The sequence below is a fragment of the Solanum verrucosum genome, unplaced genomic scaffold (genome assembly GCF_900185275.1).
Source record: "Solanum verrucosum unplaced genomic scaffold, falcon-dt-bn FXZP01000220.1, whole genome shotgun sequence".
In the NCBI taxonomy this organism is placed as follows: domain Eukaryota; kingdom Viridiplantae; phylum Streptophyta; class Magnoliopsida; order Solanales; family Solanaceae; genus Solanum; species Solanum verrucosum.
In genome coordinates, this window is record NW_026020308.1 from 334515 (window position 1) to 357394 (window position 22880).

At 35.7% G+C, this 22880-nt stretch overlaps 4 protein-coding genes across 4 annotated transcripts; all 4 read left to right on the forward strand.

Annotated features, from left to right (window-relative positions):
• The first annotated feature begins 133 nt into the window (after window positions 1-133).
• On the forward strand, window positions 134-2334 carry LOC125835074 (probable LRR receptor-like serine/threonine-protein kinase At3g47570). The gene is made up of 2 exons (XM_049514209.1): window positions 134-1862; window positions 1985-2334. The coding sequence occupies exons 1-2, from the start codon at window positions 134-136 to the stop codon at window positions 2332-2334; spliced, it is 2079 nt and encodes a 692-aa protein (XP_049370166.1).
• Window positions 2335-6391: 4057 nt separating this feature from the next.
• On the forward strand, window positions 6392-8343 carry LOC125835075 (LRR receptor-like serine/threonine-protein kinase GSO2). The gene is made up of 2 exons (XM_049514210.1): window positions 6392-7295; window positions 7343-8343. Exons 1-2 carry the CDS (start codon window positions 6392-6394, stop codon window positions 8341-8343), a joined length of 1905 nt encoding a protein of 634 aa, XP_049370167.1.
• A 587-nt stretch (window positions 8344-8930) lies between these two features.
• On the forward strand, window positions 8931-9859 carry LOC125835140 (receptor kinase-like protein Xa21). The gene is made up of 2 exons (XM_049514278.1): window positions 8931-9338; window positions 9444-9859. Exons 1-2 carry the CDS (start codon window positions 9059-9061, stop codon window positions 9479-9481), a joined length of 318 nt encoding a protein of 105 aa, XP_049370235.1. The 5' UTR covers window positions 8931-9058; the 3' UTR covers window positions 9482-9859.
• A 6405-nt stretch (window positions 9860-16264) lies between these two features.
• On the forward strand, window positions 16265-21232 carry LOC125835076 (receptor kinase-like protein Xa21). Its single transcript, XM_049514211.1, has 7 exons — window positions 16265-16365; window positions 16488-16561; window positions 18367-18498; window positions 18796-19230; window positions 19321-19464; window positions 19552-20579; window positions 20717-21232. Exons 1-7 carry the CDS (start codon window positions 16265-16267, stop codon window positions 21230-21232), a joined length of 2430 nt encoding a protein of 809 aa, XP_049370168.1.
• Window positions 21233-22880: the final 1648 nt, after the last annotated feature.

The window sequence follows — 22880 nt, forward strand, 5'->3', positions numbered from 1 at the left end:
AATAAACAAGCTTTCAGGTACTCTACCTTCGAATTTAGGGCGTGGAATGCCCAATTTTGAAGAACTTTATTGTGGAGGAAATAGTCTAAGTGGTTTTATATCTGATTCAATCTCAAATTCTTCAAGACTCAGAATGGCTGATCTCTCAGACAATAGTTTCACAGGTGTAATTCCCGAATCACTAGGTAACTTAGAGTACCTTGAGGTTCTGAACTTGGAGCTGAATAATTTTATCAGCGATTCATCATTGAGCTTCCTTACATCATTAACAAACTGTAGGAAACTAAGAGCACTCCGGTTTAATGAGAATGCATTGGATGGGGCCTTATCGGCATCTGTTGGTAATTTCTCAAACTCGCTGCAAAATTTTCAAGGACATGGCTGTAAGCTAAAGGGCGTCATTCCTCGAGAAATTGGTAATCTTACAGGAGTGATATATATGAGTTTGTATAAGAATAAGTTGACTGGACATATTCCAAATACTGTCCAAGACATGTTAAACCTTCAAGAATTTTATCTACAAAGCAACGAGATTGAAGGAACCATACCAAATGTTTTATGCAGTTTAAAGGATCTTGGTGCATTAGACTTGTCAGGAAATCATATTTCTGGTTTGGTACCCTCATGCTTAGGGAATGTTACTAGTTTGAGGAAACTTAATCTAGCTTACAACAGGCTGAATTCTAGATTACCTGCAAACTTGGGGAACCTTCAAGACCTCATAGAATTCAATGTTTCATCCAATTCGTTAAGCGGCCATATTCCTCTGGAGTTGGGAAATTTAAAGGCAGTGACACTCATTGATTTATCAAAAAATGATTTTTCTGGTAAAATTCCTAGCACTTTAGGGGGTCTAGCTGAATTGACGGATCTTTTTCTAACACATAATAGATTAGATGAGGCTATTCCAGATTCATTTGGCAAAATGTTGTCACTGGAATACTTGGATTTGTCCTATAACAATATTAGTGGTGAAATTCCAAATTCATTAGAAGCTCTTGTGTATCTCAAATACATGAATTTCTCATTCAATAAACTCAGTGGAGAAATTCCCACTGGTGGTCCATTTAAAAATGTCACCAGTCAATCTTTCCTATCCAATGATGCACTCTGTGGTGACTCCTGGATTAATGTAAAACCATGTCAAAGCAAGTCAACAGAGAAGCCAAGAGGAAAGAGAGTGCTTATCGGTTTATATACATTGTTAGGGATTGGATCACTCCTTGTGTTGGCCGTTGCATATGTGGTGTTAAGATTGAGAAAGACAAAGAAGAATGCAAGTCAAGCAGATGTGCCTTTGGTAAAAGAGCATGAAAGGATTTCCTATTATGAACTTGAACATGCAACAGAAGGATTTGATGAAAGCAACTTGCTTGGTACAGGGAGTTTTAGCATGGTCTACAAAGGGATACTTAAGGATGGTACTCTTTTGGCAGTAAAGGTATTCAATGTGCAATTGGAGGGTGCTTTCAAAAGTTTTGACACAGAATGTGGGATACTCCGGAACCTTCGCCACAGAAATCTGACCAAAGTCATAACGAGCTGCTCCAACCTTGATTTCAAGGCCCTAGTGTTGGAATACATGCCCAATGGGACACTTGATAAATGGTTATATTCTCACAACTTGTTCTTGAACTTATTGCAGAGATTAGATATAATGATAGATGTTGCATCTGCAATGGACTATCTCCACAATGGCTATTCAACACTTGTGGTGCATTGTGACTTGAAGCCAAGCAATGTCTTGCTAGATCAAGAAATGGTTGGTCATGTCAGTGATTTTGGCATTGCAAAATTGTTAGATGCAGGGGAGACTTTCGTTCAAACAAGAACAATTGCAACCATCGGATATATTGCTCCAGGTATATTAGAAACTTTTATAGTTAAGCAATTCTTTCCCCTAGATATGGATTGATGCTCTCAGTTTTGGCATATTCCATTTTAACTAGGAAGCTTTTATGATAATTTTTTACCATGATTACAGAGTATGGACAAGATGGAATAGTATCCACGAGTTGTGATGTTTATAGTTTTGGCATCCTAATGATGGAGACGTTCACAAGAAGAAGACCAAGTGATGAAATATTTACAGGAGAATTGAGCCTACAACGTTGGGTTAGTGATTCTTTCCCAAGTGGAATTCATAAGGTGGTGGATTACTATTTAGTGCAGCCAGGGGATGAACAAATTGATGCAAAGATGCAATGTTTGTTATCTATCATGGAATTAGCTTTGAACTGCACTTTAGTGGCACCTGATGCAAGAATTAGCATGAAAGATGCTCTTTCAACACTGAAAAAGATTAGGCTACATCTTGTCAATAATCGGCCATAGGTGGAATCAGACCGTCTACTCTTGTATCTTATTTGATTACGTATGCAAGTTAGATTAAGATTTTAATTTTTCACAAGTACTTGAGTGGTTTTTGTCACAGTTGTAGGAAGCAACTTATTTTGATTATACGATTGTTGCATTGCCAATGACTACAAATATTCAACAAAATATTGAGTGTTTCTTCCATTCTTTTTTCTCCAAAATCAAGTTAATTTCATTTTACAACATCATATACTATATGATACGATACACACGTGCGGCACGTGCTGTGAAACTAGTTGTACTAACAGAGGAAAGCCACAAAGTTAAAAGTTGAAATACCATTTTACCCCTATCCTAATTCAAAATGTTATAAAATATCTATTAAGTTAAATCTTAGTTAATCAAAATATTTTCACAACATTTTCACCTCCTAACATAATTGCAAGCTAAAAAGTCATAAAGTGATCATATTCATCTATAAGTTACAAACTAATAGTTAATAACATATGATTAATACGTAATAAAAACTCTTGAAGATGAATATGGTCAATATATTGGTTAAGTACTTTTGAATAAAATCATTTTATTGTGTAACGCCCCGTATCCGAAACAGACCAAACATGCAGATTTTGAGAAGTTGTAGGTGCAACCCACGGACCATAGGTCAGACCACGGCCCGTGTTGGTGGTCCGTGGTTCACCACTGCAACCCCTCCCCAAACCCAGCTCAGAAAATCGGCTAAGTCTCGACCCACGGACAGACCCACGGTCCGTAGGCCAGACCACGGTTCGTGGATCGAGGCTCCCTTTACCCAGCCTCTGACACGAATGACGGCTGACCAGCACGGACCGTCATTCGATCCACGGTCCGTAGGTCTTATCATTGGTGAAGGCCAACAGCCAATTAGGTGGAAATTGTTAATTAGGTCAACTTCAAATGGTCATCACTCTTAGCACAAAAGGAATTAGGTATCCCATGACCTACTATATGATAGATAATTGAACCCTTTTTCCAATGCCACTGAGTTTTCTAAAATCCAACCTCCGAGTAAAAAGTTGTGCTCATTTTAGTGAAGCCCTGTCGGGCAGACTTGACCTACGACCCCAATCTACGGACCGTAGATTGACCTACGGCCCATAGGTCCTGTCCGTCGATCACTCCGACAGCAGTTAAGTCAGGGGTCTTTTGGTCTTTTCCTATTTCGTTGGACCCCTAAGCTACATCGTTTAGACCCTAAATTATGAGGTTTTAGTCAGTTTAAGCCTAGAAACATAACTAGAACTTACCTAAGTCAGATCATTCTTCAAAACTTAGAAAAATTAGAACACTAAGAGGAGAAAGAGGTCAAGAACCTTAGTTCAAGAACGTAACAAGTTTCCTCCAGTTTCAGCCCTGAAATTGAAGGATTTCTTCGTGGAATTCGTCACCAGGTATGTGGGATTTCACTAGTGGATTCCTTTTGCCCATTAGGTCCCTAGAACTCAGTCAGTTTCTTGATTCTCTTACTATTAACAGACCTAGGGTTTCTAGAATTTCAAATCAGATTATCATGTTTGTACTCAATTTATTGCATGAATTTCAGAACCCTAGCTATGTATTTCTTTAGTTCTTGAATTACACATGCTAGGTTAGATATTTCAGTTATTCAGATATACATGCTCCAGTTTTGAACGCCACATTATCAGTATATTTCAGCATAAACCCTATTTTGAGTTATAAATCTTGAGAAGCTTTTTTTAAGACAACACTTGAGTTTTAAACTGAGTTTTGAGAAAGTTAAGATGAGTTTTGAGAAAGAGCTTCTAAAACATGATTAATATGACAATCGAATAGGTCATCAATGTATGAACAATATGGTATCTAGATATACCATCAATGTTTATGTAGTAAGCATGACTTCCCAAGTCATCAATGATCATAGTATAATATGATTTTGAATTGTTTTCTAAGAAGGAGTTTTCAAGTATGAGTATCTACATGTCAGTATTTTGAGCTATTCAGTCATAATGTATACATTCCTCAGTTTATGAATGCATCATTATCAGATTAATTGTTGCATTCTCAGATTGCATGTTCAGTTTTGAGCTATCCATTAAATACAGAAACTCAGTCATAATGTGTTAACCACTTAATCTATTGGGAGTAGCATAATATCGAGTTGGTCTAGGGTTCAGCGTACCCATATAGTCCCAGAACTACGAGCCACGTGGGTGTAAGTCCTCTTTGTGTGCAATATCAGTTAGTGATTACGCCAGTCATGCCTCTATACCTTTGGCCGGGTATATTGGGTCCTCTGATGGGGCGTATACATCGGACTCCACATTTAGCTTATGTGGTTTTATTGTCGGTTATTAGTAACTCCCACAGTTCACTCAGATTCTATTGCATTGACCTCATTTACAGTACAGTCAATATTCAGTTTCAGCATGTTATAAATTTGATCATTGCATTCAGTTAGCTCAGTATTCAGTAGCTATATCATGTTCAGATTATGCTCTTGCGTTATTGCTCGTTTAGTTATATGTTATTTCAGCTGTATTCTATCCTGCATGCTCAGTACCTTTCAAGTACTGACGTATACTCTGCGCTACATCTTCTCGTGATGTAGGTTCAAGTTCTCAGCATCCAGATTACGCTTAGATCGGTTCCCGATCTCCAGTTCAGCAGAATCAGTGGTGAGTCCTCATTCTTCGAGGACAATAGTCATGAGTTTCTTTTCAGTATTTTTAGTCCTTTAGTTTCAGTTTTGCTAGACTTAGCTGGGACCTGTCCTAGCATTTCTAGTCAGTTAGAGGCTATTTTCAGACATAGTTAGATTTAGCTTAGAATTGAGTTAATATCTTCTTTGTATTAAACTCATCAGTGTTCATATATCTCGGTTATATATGGGTATTCCCCATTTTTTTTCATTTTATTAATGATTATAGCTTCCGCATCAGTTTATTATTCAACTTATCTTTAGTATGCTCATGATCATGCCAGCAGAGTTAGCTTGGGATCACTTGTGGTCCTAGGTCCCGTGTCCGCGTCTCGGGGGTAGTCTCGGGGCGTGACATTTTGTAAGATCAATCTTTTCTTTAACATATTGCTTTCAAGTATGCATTTAGTTTAAACTAATAATAAGAATGGTATTGGTCAATAACATGCAAAACTTTTCACATTTCGGATGAATATAGGGAATTTAAAGATTAATAAATAGTTATGTAAATTAATGAAATCCTATTAAATATTAAATAATTGTTAGATATTGCCAAACCTTTTGTTTTCCATCATTTAGTATCAATCAACACAATAATATGATATTTGAAGAAATTTTGAGTGTGGTGAGTGGCAAGGTTGAGAAGACTTGACTATTGACATTCTTTAGTCTAAACCCAAAAACACATAAAAAGCTGGAATTAATATCTCAGATGGTCACTCAACTATGTACTCTTCTCTCAGAAAGTCACTCAACTATCCACTCTTCTCTCAGCAAGTCACTGATCAATCTATTTAATTGTTATTTTAATTAAAATTTGCTAGTATAAATTGTTTATATATATAAAAAAAAAAAAATACCATTTAAACCATTTAGATCCATCCACTTGACCCGACTCATTAAAAAATATAATATGACCCATTTTATTGACTCTTTCTCCTCCTCCTCTGCGTTTCTTTCTAGTTCTCCATTGATGTTTCTTCTTCCTCTTTTAGGTAGCTCTTTTAGTTAGGTTTTAATTTAAGCATCTCAATTTCAAGCTCTATATTATGAGAGAAGAGTGCATAGTTGAGTGACCATTTGAGATATTAACTCTAAAAATCTGTCTGCTTTATTTCAAATCACTTGCTTCCACACAACTTGTTGAGTGTTTCACTAATACAACTTGTTGAGTGTTGTGAGACTTGACTATTGAGGTCTTGCACTAATACAACTTGTTGAACTAAAAATTGTAAACCAAAAAACACTCCAGAGACAAACTGTTCTGTCATACACAGTACACCTCCAAATGTTGACTGAATTGAATTTGATATCATTAAATACTTGTTCTAACATCATTCCTTTGCATTATGAATGAGAAACCTAGTTGGCTTAATTATGGACAGAAGTTGCATTTTTCTTGCAATTTTCATTCTCCTACATGACAATACTTTACTTGCTACTCTTCCTAGTATTAGCACTGATGAAGCTGCTCTTCTTGCACTTAAATCACATATTTCTTCTCATTCTAACAATATCTTAGCAAGAAACTGGGCTTCTTCCATCCCGGTTTGCAGCTGGATTGGAATCACTTGCAGCTCCCATCACCATCGAGTCACTGCTATAGACATTTCTAGCATGCAACTTTATGGTACCATTCCTCCACACCTTGGAAACCTCTCATTTATTTCATCGCTTGACATCAGTAACAACACTTTCCATGGAGATTTGCCAGTAGAGTTGACTCATTTGCAGAGGTTGAAATTCATTAATGCCAAAAACAATAACATTACCGGAGCCATTCCATCATTTTTAAGTTTGTTACCAAACCTACACTTTTTGTACCTATCGAATAACCAATTTTCGGGGAAAATTCCAACTTCCCTTTCCAATCTAACAAAACTGGAAGTGTTGCAATTACAGAGCAATTTTCTCGAAGGAGAAATCCCTCGAGAAATCAGTGATCTTCGTTACTTGACTATCCTAGACCTGGAATTTAATCAGCTTACTGGATCTATACCACCATCAATCTTCAACATTACTACAATACAAGTAATTGCTCTTATGGACTACAATCTTACTGGAAAGCTGCCAAAAACTATATGTGATCATATTCCAGACTTGGAAGGACTTTACCTCGGTAGAAACTCCCTAGATGGAATTATTCCACCAAAGCTGGAGAAATGCAGAAAGCTTCAAATATTGGAATTGGGTGATAATGAGTTTGCTGGAACTGTACCAAGAGAGCTAGCCAACTTAACAGCTCTTACAGAATTATATCTTGGACTTCTGCATTTGGAAGGTAGTATAAAATTTTCTTCCTTTTCTCTTTTCCCCCAAAATTGACAGGAGAGATACCAATGGAGCTCGATAATCTTAAGAAATTTCAAGCATTGGGATTATCACAGAATGAGCTTACTGGCTCTATCCCTGACAGCATTTTCAACATGTCAGCACTGCAGATTATAGATTTTGGAGAAAACAAGCTTTCAGGTACTCTAACTTCAGATTTAGGTCGTGGAATGCCCATCCTAGAAGAACTTTATTGTGCACAAATACTGTGCTTCAATCTGAGTGGTTTTATCTCTGCTTCAATCTCAAATTCATCGAAACTCAGACAATTTGACCTCTCACAAAACAGTTTCACAGGTCCAATTCCTAAATCACTTGGTAACTTAGAATACCTTGAGGTTCTGAACTTGTGGGGGAATAATTTTGTCAGTGATTCAACATTGAGCTTCCTTGCATCATTGACAAACTGTAGGAATCTAAGAGTACACACGTTATCTGGTAATCCGTTGGATGGTGTTTTGCCTCCATCTGTTGGTAATTTCTCAAACTCCTTGCAAAGTTTTGAAGCAGATGGTTGTAAACTGAAGGGTGTCATTCCAAAAGAAGTTAGTAATCTTACTGAAGTGACAAGGATGAGTCTGTCTAACAATGAGTTGACTGGACATATTCCAAATACTGTACATGGCATGTCGATCCTTCAAGAACTTTACTTATTTAACAACAAGATAGAAGGAGCCAGACATGATGTTATCTGTAATTTAAAGAGTCTAGGCACATTAGTCTTGTCAGAAAATCATTTTTCTGGTTCAGTGCCCTCGTGCTTAGGGAACGTTACTAGTTTGAGGAAACTTTATCTAGATAACAACAAGCTGTATTCTAGATTACCTTCAAGCTTGGGGAACCTTCAAGATCTCATAGAATTCAATGTTTCATTCAATTTATTTAGTGGGGAAATTCCACTGGAGAGCGGAAACTTGAAGGCTGCAACACACATTGATTTGTCAAATAATTATTTTTCTGGTAAGATTCCTAGCACTCTAGGGGGTCTAGATAATTGACTAATCTTTCTCTAGCACATAATAGATTAGAGGGGCCTATTCCTGAATCAATTGGCAAAATGTTGTCCTTGGAGTACTTGGATTTGTCCTATAACAATCTTAGTGGTAAATTCCAAAGTCATTAGAAGCTCTTGTGTATCTCAAATACCTAAATTTCTCTTTCAATGAACTCAGTGGAGAAATTCCCACTGGTGGTCCCTTTGCAAATGTAACCAGTCAGTCTTTCCTGTCCAATGATGCACGTTGTGGTGACTCCCGATTTAACGTAAAACCATGCCCAACCAAATCTACAAAGAAATCAAGAACAAAAAGAGTGCTTACAGGTTTATATATTCTATTAGGGATTGGATCACTCTTCATGTTGACTGTTGGAATTGTGGTGTTAAGATTGAGAAACACAAAGAAGAATGCTAGTCAAAAGGATGTGTCTCTCGTAAAAGGGCATGAAAGAATTTCATATTATGAACTTGAACAGGCAACAGAAGGATTCAATGAAACCAACTTGCTTGGTAATGGGAGTTTTAGCATGGTTTATAAAGGGATACTTAAAGATGGTATCATTTTTGCAGCAAAGGTATTCAATGTGCAATTGGATGGTGCATTCAAAAGCTTTGACAAGGAATGTGAGATACTCCGGAACCTTCGCCATAGAAATCTGACCAAAGTCATCACCAGCTGCTCCAATCTTGATTTCAAGGCCCTAGTGTTGGAATACATGCCCAATGGGACACTTGATAAATTGTTATACTCTCACAACTTGTTCTTGAACTTATTGCAGAGACTGGATATAATGATAGATGTTGCATCTGCAATGGACTATCTCCACAATGGCTATTCAACGCCTGTGGTGCATTGTGACTTGAAGCCAAGCAATGTCTTGTTAGATGAAGAAATGGTTGCTCATGTAAGTGATTTTGGCATTGCAAAAATGTTAGGTGCAGGGGAGGCTTTTGTTCAAACAAGGACAATTGCAACCATTGGATATATTGCTCGAGGTATATTTAAACTTTTTAAAGTTTTCTCGTATCATTGAAATACTCAAAACAATTCTTTCCCCTTGGTATAAATTGATTTATGACCATTTTCGACCATGATTACAGAGTATGGACAAGATGGAATAGTATCCACGAGTTGGTGATGTTTATAGTTTTGGCATACTGATGATGGAGACGTTCACACGAACAAGACCAAGTGATGAAATATTTACTGGACACTTGAGCATACAACGTTGGATTAGTGATTCCTTTCCGGGTGAACTTCACAAGGTGGTGGATTCTAATTTGGTACAGCCAGGAGATGAACAAATCACTACAAAGATGCAATGTTTGTTATCTATCATGGAATTAGCTTTGAACTGCACTTCAGTGAGACCTGATGCAAGAATTAGCATGAAAGATGCTCTTTCAACACTCAAAAAGATGAGGGTCCAGCTTGTTAGTAGTCGGCACTAGGTGGAATCGTTACCAACCTGCTCTTGTATGTTATTTAGTTACCAATCTGCTCTCTTATGTTATTCAATTTCACGCAAGTACTTAAGTGTATTTTATCTTGGTTGTTTGAAGCAACTCAGTTCTTGATATGTGGTAGTTGAAAATGAGATTTAAAATGCTCAACACAAGATTTTCTTTTCGTATTTACATAACTTTGAGAATCCTTCCCATTATCTACACTGAACAACACAGAACTTGAATAGTTGAGATGATACAGGGTCCATGACAAATACTTGTGGAATGAAACAGACCCGATTTCTTCACAAGCACTTGTTAGAATATATGCGTCCACTGGTGGTCCCTGGACCAGGTCCCTCGACAACATAATAGTGCGGAAAATAAATAACTCAAAGTAGATCAGGCACAAGGATTTTACATGGAAACCCCCTTGATCAAGGGAGGTGAAAACCACGACCTGTACTCACAAAATTTAAGCCCAAACGCTGTTTCACTTAAAACGGAGCAAAGTTTCAAATTACGAACTTTTGCAACCTAGGAATTAAACTCTTAATGCCTTTCCCCTTACTGTATCAACTCTACTACAAAGGAAATCTAAGCAATAACTCTACTATACCAATTAACTCTAGTTGATCTAGACTTCAAGAACCCAACAAGGCTAACCCTAGCCACCAACTCCGATCTCGAAGATAAGAGCATAGACAAGCAGCAACTCTGCAGCACCCACACATCAACTAACTCTAGTTGACACACCTAGGCAATTCTACCCAAGAGAACATCAAAACAATGATGTAAAGAGCCTTGACTAAAATATAGATGATTCGACTAACTAACTCTAGTTAATCTGACTCAACCTTAAGACTTAGACAAGCAACTGATTTACTATCCTTTATAACTTAGGATTAGATTTACAATATAAGAACACAAGACACAAAACTTAGAATACAACAAAGACGCTTCAACACTCCATTAGGTCCCTTGTTGAGTATGAGCAATATTCTTCCTTGAAGATGGTTTTTTCTTTATGAGCTAATGAATTTTCAGAAAATTTAAACTTTGTTTGCCAAAACTTCCATTGTGTCTTTGGAGAAGAGACTAATATGATATGGACACAAACCCTTTGAGCAAAGTCATTGGTTGAGAGTCTGCTACTCTAAAAAGTTGTGCACCAACCATGTCAGATTTGATAGCTTTAAGACAGTTGTTTTTGTCTTTTTCATGTACACAGTCTTTCCTCGATCAGGTCCCTTGTTAGATCCAGAAGTTTGTCAAATCAACAAAACTTCAAATAACAATTTCCCCCTTTTTGAAAGGGAAAACTTGAAGGTTGCAACACACATTGATCTGTCAAAAAATTATATATTTTTCTGGTATGATTACTAGTACTCTAGGGGATCTAGAGTTACATAGTTTTTTTCATTCCATTTTTTCGTCTTCATATTGAGATGTTTTGTTTTTGTATGAACTAATTGTTCTAAATAAGTTAGAGTGGTATAGACGGATTAAATTCATCAAATGATAACATAAAGTATTTGTTGGAATGTGAGCGTCCACGACTATCAATGGGACCAGGTCCTCAACACAGTTACACTAACAGACAGTAAAATAAATACTGAAAGTAAAGATTGCACAAGTGTTTTACGTGGAAACCTCCTTGCTCAAGGGAGTAAAACCACGACCTGGCCTGCCAGGACTTTTCAAACTGCTTTCACTAATCTTCTCCAAGCAAAAGTAAAAGTCAGTTTACAAAAGGAGATTAGCTTGTTAATCTCCACACTAAGCAATACCTCCTATCACTTAGTTGAGCCAGAGCAGATACCACACTGCCCACTATACTAATCCTAACTGATTAATATAGACTTTGCTAAGCGGATACCACACCGCCCACTAAATCAACTAGCTCCTAGATGACTTAGACTTTGACCGAGCAGATACTGCTCACTAAATTGGCTAACTCTAACCGACTTAGACCTTTCCACACAGAAACAAATATCTGAATCCTTTATAGACTAGGAACAGATTTACAATATATGCATGGAAGTATAACTCCTAAGACACACTCGGATGCTTGCAGCTTGATCAGGTCCTTGTTGTGCTTGCTGGAGAATACTTCACCAAAATGGTCTTTGCTTGTATACTTGATAAGTTTCAAAATGAAAAAATCTATAAAATGATAGACATAAACTCAAACTCAACAAAGATGCTTCAGCCCTTTATCAGATCCTTTTGTTGAGTGTAAGTATCGTTCTACCTTGAAGATGGCTTTTTCCTTTTAAGCTTGTGAGTTTTTGTTTGCCAAAATCTTGAGTTTATGTTTTGTTGGAAGAGACTATATTAAAAAGAACACAAACTCCTTGGGACCGCTCATTGGCTGAGAGCCTGCTGTTTAGAAAAGTTGTGCACCTACCACATCAGAAGTGGCAGCTTTTCTGACAGCTGTCTTGTCGTCCTTTCACATTGTAGTCTTGCAGGGACCAGGTCCCTTGCAAACTTCATCTTAGTAAGTTCTTGAGAATACGTGCTGGCTCTCTCCTTTTGAATGAGTGAATTAGTTTGTTGTTTTTCCTTGGATATATTTAGACATGAAAAGTTATTATCCAATGAACAAGCAACCTCGTCGCTTCTGATTGGTGGAGTACTCTGCATCTTCACCAACCTTCTGACGCAGACAGTTTTCCAGCTGTACAACACTTTGACCACTGGACGAGTATTCATACTCTGCAGAGGACCATGTCCCTACACTTGTGAGGAGATCATCAAAACATCAAGGAACATAAGAACTTATCAGTATTGTTACTTTTGTTACACAACAATAGAAGAATGAAAAATAAGAATTTATTATGGATTAATAAACTCACCTCAATAACCATCAAATCAATCTGCCTGCCACAAGGTATTATCTAGTAGTTCAGAGTTTTCATTGGCAGCCATCAGAGGTGTATGTATGAGCTCAAAATTATTGCATAAACAATATATTTTATGGTAGGTAAACAACAATTATTGTTTTATTAGCACTAATAATTGTTATCACTTGATTTGTATTGGCTAATTGACTGATCATAATATAAACTGTGTATTATTAACAATGGTAGGTGAACATTAAACAACAATTATTGGTTTACTAATAAATAATGGTGGCCTGAGTTTGATTCCTATTGGCCAATGCAAAGTACCTCTGATGGCTGTTGTGCCGTAATTTTACTAACCTTTAGAAAAATCACTTTTTTTTTAAAATGTTCTAAGTATAAAACAATTTGAGAAAAATACTTAAAAAAGAGTCGCCACTTAATTTTTTAAAAGAAATCAAGAAAACTTATAATTTTCAAAGATTTAAACAGAAAAAATCATTTGAAAATCCCAAAAAGGGTTCGGGGTTCAATTTACACTTTGAGAAGGGTTTAAGCATTCAAAGTGTCCGCTAACATTCGGTTGACCTGCGACTTGACTAAAATATATTTGACTATTTTTTAGAAAAAATAATGATTTAACATAAAAAAATAATAACTTATAATATGTTCGATTAAGAAAATAATTAAATAAATGACGCATTTTTATTTTTATTTTATTTATTTATTTTTAGAGAAAGGAACCCAAAAATGAAACATTTGAATTAAATTGCATGTGAATAGAATTTTGACACAACTAGATTAATTAGGATTTACTTGACTCATTTTTAAAAATAATGATTTAAACTCAATTGGTAAATTTAAGCATGAAAACCATTTTTTAATTAATTGACTAACCTTTTTGAGAAGATGACTAAGTATGTATTATTATTTTTTATTAATTGAAAAGGTTTTGACTAACATTTTTAAAGTTTATTTGAGAAAAACACTTCAACTTAAAAACAATTTTAAAATGAATAAAATGATTAAGTGAAGAGGCGTTAAAAGATATATTTTAAGAACAAAAGGTTTAACTTAATTAGAAAGTATAATTTGATCAACATATTTGATTAATAAAAATATATATATATATATATTAAAAGTTAACCAACACAAAGAAAATAACTTATCTTTTAGGGAGTCTAATTAGGTTAATTAATAATTCTAAAGTTAGAGTTAAATAAAAACATTTAATAACTAATCACAATTAAATAATTTAAGAGTAAAGGAGAGATTAAATTTGGGCCCTTCTTGGGCCTGCTGCAATTTTTGGGGGTTTAATTCTAAACTCGTTTATGCAGCATATACACCAATTGTATATCGGTGTATATCGATCGTTTCTTAGCCCTTTTTCCTGTATATCAACCCATGTATCGACTGTATACAGTTTGCTTTTGACGCCTCCAACCTGTATCTTCATTTTTGGCCACACATTTGTTATACTGAACCTGTATATCAGTGTATAATGCTGTATACAGCCCACTTTTCAGACTTTCCAAGATCTGCAATTTTAGCTTCCAACCCTGTTTGCTACTTTCAATCTGTCCATCATCTTCTCTACTTGACTCGAGAGGAGGGAAAAGAGTCCACAATGGACTCGGTGGGAATTCACATACAACAATGGAAAAGGAGGAAATATATTAGTGTAGGTTCAAATGACGTGAGAAAAAGAACATATTTAAAATTCCAATATGATCAACATGCACCAAAATAAATTGTGCTAAGCAGGGGATCTAGATGACTTTGGTGGAATAAACCCAAACCGAGGGAGAATTAACTCCACCATACAACACATGCTCATCTAAATGCACCTTCCAAACAACAAAAAATATGCTAAAATTTAATTCATGAACCATGTGGTTTAGACTTGAATTAAGCCAAAAATGATCAACAAAGGGGAAATACACTCTATCAACAATAAATAACAGAAAGCAAATATGCAAGGATGTGCACCCCAAAGTTGGGATCGATGTCATCGAGTTCAAATAATAGCGTATGATAGTATAAGAAGGCTGAATCTTAAGAAACAAGTCATGGCAAACAAGCAATAATTGAACTTTAAGAGAAAATAAAGTGGCATAAATAAAAGATTTTTTTTTCAATGCATAGTAAACTGCAAATGATTGAATATTATGCTTTTTACAATAAAAGGGGATTAACAACATGCCTCCTATAGTAAAACAAATATATTTCATGGAATGAATAAATTAGCAAATAATGCTAACAACTTGGGAAGAGACAAGAACTAGAAGTAAACCAAAAGTTAGAAAGAAACAGCACCTCCACATTTATACGAACTCCACTGTAAATGGCGAACAATTCTTGGTAAAAAAAAAATTCGGTAAAATAAAGGCCAATACTTGATTCAAACATATCATATTAGATAGCGAGATAACAAAAACTCCATGAGGTAAAAAAAAAAAAAAAAAGACAGCCCAAAAATCATTAAGTCGTGACTCGCTTAGGTTCAAATATTGAAATTTCAATATTAATATGATTCATGGTGAAAATGGTGGAGATATGTAAAAAAAAAACCTAGTTAGAATAGCAGAAAAATAGAGCAATAAACAGACACAAAATGAACACTCCAGCGGCCTGAAAGAATGAATTTATCGACTCAATCTTAACTTGGTCAAACTAAGCCAAACTCGAAATAAATTAACTCAACATGAAAAGTGACAAAGACTACACAACTAATACCATTACGAATGAGATATGAGAGATACAAACAACTAATATAAGGACTATGCTACTTAGTTGAGCATAAATAGAACTAACACCATAAGAAAAGGCGGTAAACTACTCAGCTCACACTATTTATACTAGCTAAAATAAATGAAAATAAACCCACACATCAGACTACGAAAATTAGCATTCTGAACTCAAAAAAATCACAACTGAGCTAACTCATGGTTAACCTGATGAGATCACTCAATGAAATGAGAAGAAACTAACATTAAGTAAATAATCTCAGCTTCAAAAGAGGTCATCAAATTTCATGCAAAAAAAAAAAAAAAAAATCGAAATAAATAAACTAAGCGAGTGATCAAACCATCTACATTACTAATTTACAGCCAACATTCAATCATAATGCGCCACAAATCATAACATTTGAACACTTAATCAAGAATCAAGTAATCAACACATTAAGAATAAAGAGACATGGGCTGAAATTAGATGTTACCTTTTGAGGGGCAGAGAACTGGAAACGGCGAGCTTTGAATAACAACTAGCTTTCACCACCACACGACACTTTGAGGAATCCAGCAAACCACGAATAAGGCAAAAAAAAAAATTAAGAAATTATATTTTTAGGTGTATCTTTTATGTAATTTCCTGTAGCTTGAAAAACTCTTTCTCGGTAGATCCTTGCCTTGAAAATTCAACTTCCAAAAAACTCCCCTTAATCACTGAGGGTAGAGGGTTATTTATAGGGGAAGATGGGGTGATTTAGGGGGGAAATCCATTGGATTTTTTCAAGAGAAAATTTGAATTTTTCTTTGCTCCTTTTCGAGATCAACGGTAAAAGGCATAGGGAGTCCTTCTCTGCTCTGAGACTCCGCGAAAAGGGGACGATTGGATGTGAGGATGACAGGCGTATGGGCGGACACTGTTGCGCCGAGATTTGCCGCTGGATTTCCGGGTTTGCCGGGATTTTCGCGTGAAGAAGACGATATTGGGGCAGTGAGGTCGTGTACTGTATGTTGTTGGGCACTTGGAATTGTTGTTTGGATATGTTGTATACTTGTATGTATTGTGTGGAATGGGTATTGTACGTATGAGCTGATGGGTTTTTGGGTTGGTTCTTTAGGGAATTAGGAATGGGAATGGGCCTGGGAATTAAGAGTGGGGTTGGCCTGAAGGAATTGAGGTTTGGGCTGCTGGGTTGGAGAGTGTTGGGCTAAAAAATCGCCCAAACCTAGTCTTATCAAGAAAATTTTTATAAGATGGGTGAAGGATAGGGTCAATGAATTTTAAAGAATTAGCCAAATTGAGTCAATTAGTAGATTTGATTAAAACTTAAATAAGACGAATTAATATTAATTAATTAACGAGCTCCTTAATTTTAACGAAATAAGATAATTAACTTAATTATAATTTAATTACTCAAAATTATAACCATAATTTAACCAAACTAGACTAATAAAATATTTAACTAAAAATTGTAAAATCTTTTTGATGATTTTCAAATATTTATAAAATAACGTGATTGTAGAAATATACGTATTCATTATTTAAAATTATTACAAAAAGACAAAATTACTTTTAAAAATAACTTGCAAGTATTTTGAATTTCATAAGACTCATTAATTCAAAATTACAACCAACACTAATAAAATATTTAAAATAAAAAATCTTTTTGAGATGATTTTTGAATGTTCATAAAATAAATTAATTATATACATAATTATGTAAAACATATATATCATCTAAAAATTATAAAAAGTGAAAAAACTATTTAAAAATAACTTGCCAACTATATTTATTTTTTTTGGAAATTTTTATAAAACTAATTATTTTAAATCGTTTGAAATTGGAGAAGCTCGAAATGATTAATTATTATTGGGGAGGGTCAAAATTGGGTGTCAACAATGGCCTTGTTATATTATTATTATTTTGGTTTTTTTTATTACCTTTGGACCAAGATATAACTTTTACAACTTGTGGGGGGGGGGGGGGGGGGGGTTAAGTGGACCGCAGTGGTGGATTCAAAATTTCAATTAAGGAAGTTCGAAAAAAAAGGAGTAGTGCCTACGATTTGGACTTGGAACCTCAAGGTGAGTTTTGAACCTCTCAACCACTAAGCCAACCTCTAATCTTACATTTAGAAGGTTCAAATCAATATATAGACATAAAAATTCTTAAAAATACCTTAAGGGGTCTTTTGCTGTGAGGGATAAAAATAAATAGTGATGGGATAAAATTTTTGTATCTTGTTTGGTTGTGATGTTTGGGATAACTTATCCCACCATTTATATCATAGTGATGAGATAAGTTATCCCAAGACAGCTAACCCCGAGATAACTAATCCTGGGATAACTTGTTCCCAACCAAACGACCCCTAAATATACAACATAATTTTTTGCCCAGGGGGTTCGAGCTAATTAGCACTTATCCTAATCTCAATGAGTCATTCACATTTCCTAGGTTTCCAGGATCCTCTAAACATGTATAACTTTTCTCTAACTACTTTTTTTACCTGTTAGGATACAAGCTCCATTGCTCCAATACTTTTGTTTAATCATCTAAGGCTTGTTCAAGTGGTTGAGCACCTCCACCATCAACCGGTAGGTTGAAGGTTCGAGTCACACTGGAAGGTAAGTGAGAATATTATTGATCCTCCCAGAGGGTTGGTGTATAGATAATTTGGAAATGATAAGATAATGACCTAAGAATACCTGAAGGGGCTATTACAAAAATCATGTTGGTCATTACCACAACAGTTGGTCTATGACACAACAAACGATATATTTTTAAGTAAGTTTATTATTTTATCACTTAGTCATCGGACCAATCGAACTAGTGTTGAATATAGGAAGAGACCTGGTCACAGTTCAAAAACTAAATAAAAACAGAACATTGGTATTCAATGAATTTGATATCATTAAATAGATCTTGTAAGATATCATTACAATTTCTGTCTGTTATAGTTATGGGCAGAAATTGCATTCTTCTGTTTGCTCTTGCAGTTTTCATTCTACTCCATCACCATACTTCACTTACTTTTGTTCCTAATATTAGCACCGATGAAGCTGCTCTTCTTGCACTGAAATCACACATTTCTTCTCACCCTAACAAGAAACTGGTCTTCTTCCGTCCCTGTTTGCAGCTGGATCGGAATCACTTGCAGCTCCCGTCACCAACGAGTCACTGCTTTAGACATTTCTAGCATGAAACTTCATGGTACCATTCCTCCACACCTTGGAAACCTCTCATTTCTTGTTTCCCTCAACATAAGTTACAACACTTTCCACGAGATTTGCCACTAGATTTGGCTCATTTGCAGAGGTTGAAATTGGTAAGTATCACAAGTAATAACTTCACTGGAGCCATTCCCTCATTCTTAAGTTTGTTACCCAACCTACACTTCCTGTACCTCTCGAGCAACCAATTTTCAGGGGAAATTCCATCTTCCCTGTCCAATCTGACAAAGCTGCAAGTGTTGAGAATACAGAACAATTTTCTCCAAGGAGAGATCCCTCGGGAAATTGGTGATCTTCGTTACCTGACTATCCTAGACCTGCAAGTTAATAAACTTACTGGCTCTATACCAACATCAATCTTCAACATTACGACGTTGCAAAACGTTGCTCTTACCGAAAACAATCTTACTGGAAACCTTCCAATAACTATATGTGACCATCTTCCAAACTTGGAAGGGCTTCACCTCTCAGTAAACTACCTAATTGGCGTTATTCCACCAAACTTAGACAAGTGCAGAAAGCTTCAAATCTTGTCATTGACTTACAATGAATTTATTGGAACTGTTCCAAGAGAGCTATCCAATTTAACAGATCTAGCAGAACAATATATTGCAGCTCTGCAATTGAAAGGTAGTATGATATTTCCTTACGGGAGATGAAATTTTCTTCCGTGTCACTCTTCTGCCAAACTGGTGCTCATATATTTCTGAAAATTTACAGGAGGGATTCCCGTGGAGCTAGGTAATCTTAAGAAACTACAACGTCTAGCATTATCCCGGAATGACCTTACTGGTTTTGTCCCTGCAAGCATTTTCAACATGTCAACACTGCAGTTCCTAGCATTGTCAGAAAACAAGCTTTCAGGTACTCTACCTTCAAATTTAGGTCGTGGAATGCCCATCCTAGAAGAACTTTATTGTGCACAAAATAATCTAAGTGGTTTTTTCTCAGCTTCAATCTCAAACTCATCGAAACTTAGAATACTTGATCTCTCAGTCAACAGTTTCACAGGTCCAATTCCTGAATCACTTGGTAACTTAGAATACCTTAAGCATCTAAACTTCGCTGGGAATAATTTCTTCAGTGATACAACATTCAGATCCCTTACATCATTGACAAACTGTAGGAATCTAAGAGTACTCGTGTTTGGTGGTAATCAATTGGATATTATTCTTCCTACCTCAGTAGGCAATTTCTCCAACTCTTTGAAAATTTTTGAAGCACCAGCTTGTAATCTGAAGGGCGTCATTCCAAAAGAAATTGGTAATCTTACTGGATTGATACATATGAGTCTGCAATACAATGAGTTGACTGGACATGTTCCAAATACTATCCAAGGAATGTTGAACCTTCAAGAATTTTACCTACAAAGCAACAAAATAGAAGGAACCATACCAGATGCTATCTGCAATTTGAAGAATCTAGGTGCATTATACTTGTCAGGAAATCAATTTTCAGGTTCCGTGCCACCATGCTTAGGAAACGTTACCAGTTTGAGGTATCTTTATATAGGTTACAACATGCTGAATTCAATATTACCTGAGAGCTTGGGAGGCCTTCGCGATCTCTTAGAATTCAATATTTCATCCAATTTATTAGGTGGGAAAATACCCCTTGAGATTGGAAATTTAAAGGCTGCAACACTCATTGATCTGTCAAAAAATAATTTTTCTGGTAAGATTCCTAGCACACTAGGGGGTCTAGATAAATTGATTAATCTTTCTCTGGCACATAATATACTAGATGGGCCTATTCCAGATTCATTTGACAAACTGTTGGCATTGGAATTCTTGGATTTGTGCTATAACAATATTGGTGGTGAAATTCCAAAGTCATTAGAAGCTCTAGTGTATCTCAAATACTTGAACTTCTCATTCAATAAACTTAGTGGAGAGATTCCCACTGGTGGTCCTTTTGCAAATGCCACAGGTCAAACTTTCTTATCCAATGATGCACTCTGTGGTGATTCTAAGTTTAATGTGTCACCATGTGTCATCCAATCTTCGAAGAGGAAAAAGACAATCTTGATTTTGTGCATTATTTTGGGAGTGGGTCTGTTATTTGTTGTATTAGCCCTCGCATACATGAAAGAATTTCCTATTATGAACTTGAACAGGCAACCGAAGGATTCAATAAAAGCAACTTGCTTGGTAATGGGAGTTTCAGCATGGTCTACAAAGGGATACTTAAGGATGGAACCATTTTTGCAGCAAAGGAATTCAATGTGCAGTTGGATGGTGCATTCAAAAGCTTTGACATAGAATGTGAGCTACTTCGCAACCTTCGACACAGTTATCTGACCAAAGTCACGAGCTGCGATGTTTACAGCTTTGGTATCTTGATGATGGAAACTTTTACAAGAATGAGACCAACTGATGAAATATTTACTGGCGACTTGAGCATACAACTTTGGGTTAGTAATTCCTTCCCAAGTGGAATTCATAAGGTGGTGGATTCTAATTTGATAGAGTCAGGGGATAAACAAATCGATGCAAAGATGCAGTGTTTGTTATCAATCATGGAATTAGCTTTGAGCTGCACATTAGTGACATCTGATGCAAGAATTAGCATGGAAGATGCTCTTTTAACACTTAAAAAGATTAGGCTTCAATATGTTAGTAGTCACTATTAGGTGGAATATAATTGAACCATTGTCTCTTGTATGTTGTTTGATTACCTATGTTGGCTGTGTTAAGGTTTCAGCTTAGCACGAGTACTTTTATGTACTTCATAAGACAGGACTTCATTGTATCAAGAATTGTAACAAGCAACTCAATATGCATAGAATTTTAAGATAGAAACTGTGATTCTCAATTTGTTAGTCACATTTTGAACTAACAATTTGTATGCTATAACAATCAAACTCAATAAGGTAAATTAGCTATGAGAAGAGAGGCAGATGAGTAAAAGAGGCAGAGTGTTTGGGTATAAGCAATGTACTTTGAACCTTCAATAACAGGAATTTGCAAACTTCCCAGGAATAGTAGTTAAGTAGACTATTATTTTATATACACTATTACTCCCAGACATATGATGCTCTCTAATATCAACAAGAACACGAGAATCGAGTTCTACCTTGAGTTCTTCAAGAGTATGGAAAGCAGAGAGGTTTCATTTATCACTGTAAACAGGGTTATATGTTGGAATGATAGCATCTGAACAGACAGAATCAATATGCATAAACCCCAAACATCCAGTATCCACACTCGACTAATGTTATCAAAAGATTTACGCAAATAAAACTTGTTAGTAATATGCATCAATAATTCTCGAACACTATTTGTGTGACAAACTAACTTCACGATCATCCAACCTATCCTTGGATCCCATACAGGAACAACAAGTCCATTTTCAATTAAAACAAGAGAGCACTTTCCCTTAATTCTTATGAATACTTGTACTGTTCTGACATGATTTCTTTCAGACATTTTATCAAGCAAGTATGAAGCAACTCCTAGCTTCTTTCCCTTCCATTTCATTTTCATTCCTGCATTTCTAGAGATTCGTCTACCAACCAAATTTAAGACAATTTAAATTTAACTCATTAGCCAGCAAGTACATTATGGCCTTGTGCTATCCCAGTTTTCTTGAGTGTTTTTGAGAACAAGCCTATTCTCGTAGAAAGCGGCCTACTTTCACACTCACATAGGTGAAATCTATCAAGGGTGCTCCTATAATTTGACACCCCACTCATACGAGGTACAGACTTTCATTAAGAGCTCAAAGACTCAACCTCCGCAATTCATTATAGGATAAATGCACTCACATCATAGGGATTGAATAAAATTAATATTAATGCATTTCACACTAAGTCATCATATAATTCATTTTTATCGAACCTGGTGTTAGGATCTCTAGTCTCCAAGTTGGTTTCCTCATATATGACTCAGAAATTTATGAGCTTCAATTTCATCCCCATTGATATGCTTCGGACCCTTTATCTTGCTAAGGCCCTTAGTTTATGATTCTGCAAAATTATCACAATTAATATGAATGTATACCGGTAATCAATATGATCTCATAATATTGTGTTTTTTCCCGTTGAGTCTGAATTTACCGTTTTAATAATGATTTTGTACTCTACCAACAATATTGATGCTTCACAATTGATCAAAATTAGAAAAATTAATTTCTCAAATTAAAGTGTTTGAAATAATAAAATCAAAATCACCTTTTTCACTAGTTGAAGCTTAATTTTTTTTTTTTACTTCAACCTCCATAGTAGAGTTTGCAAGCAATATCATTTGATTTTCTCTCTTCCAACAAATAGCACTTATTTT

Coding starts and splice junctions, on each gene's coding strand:
- LOC125835074 (XM_049514209.1), top strand. CDS start 134: ATGGCTGATCTCTCAGACAATAGTTTCACAGGTGTAATTCCCGAATCA. Junction 1,863..1,984: donor CATCGGATATATTGCTCCAG/GTATATTAGAAA, acceptor CCATGATTACAG/AGTATGGACAAGATGGAATA.
- LOC125835075 (XM_049514210.1), top strand. CDS start 6,392: ATGGACAGAAGTTGCATTTTTCTTGCAATTTTCATTCTCCTACATGAC. Junction 7,296..7,342: donor TGGACTTCTGCATTTGGAAG/GTAGTATAAAAT, acceptor CAAAATTGACAG/GAGAGATACCAATGGAGCTC.
- LOC125835140 (XM_049514278.1), top strand. CDS start 9,059: ATGCCCAATGGGACACTTGATAAATTGTTATACTCTCACAACTTGTTC. Junction 9,339..9,443: donor CATTGGATATATTGCTCGAG/GTATATTTAAAC, acceptor CCATGATTACAG/AGTATGGACAAGATGGAATA.
- LOC125835076 (XM_049514211.1), top strand. CDS start 16,265: ATGACAGGCGTATGGGCGGACACTGTTGCGCCGAGATTTGCCGCTGGA. Junction 16,366..16,487: donor GACGATATTGGGGCAGTGAG/GTCGTGTACTGT, acceptor TTGGTTCTTTAG/GGAATTAGGAATGGGAATGG. Junction 16,562..18,366: donor ATTGAGGTTTGGGCTGCTGG/GTTGGAGAGTGT, acceptor TTGCTCTTGCAG/TTTTCATTCTACTCCATCAC.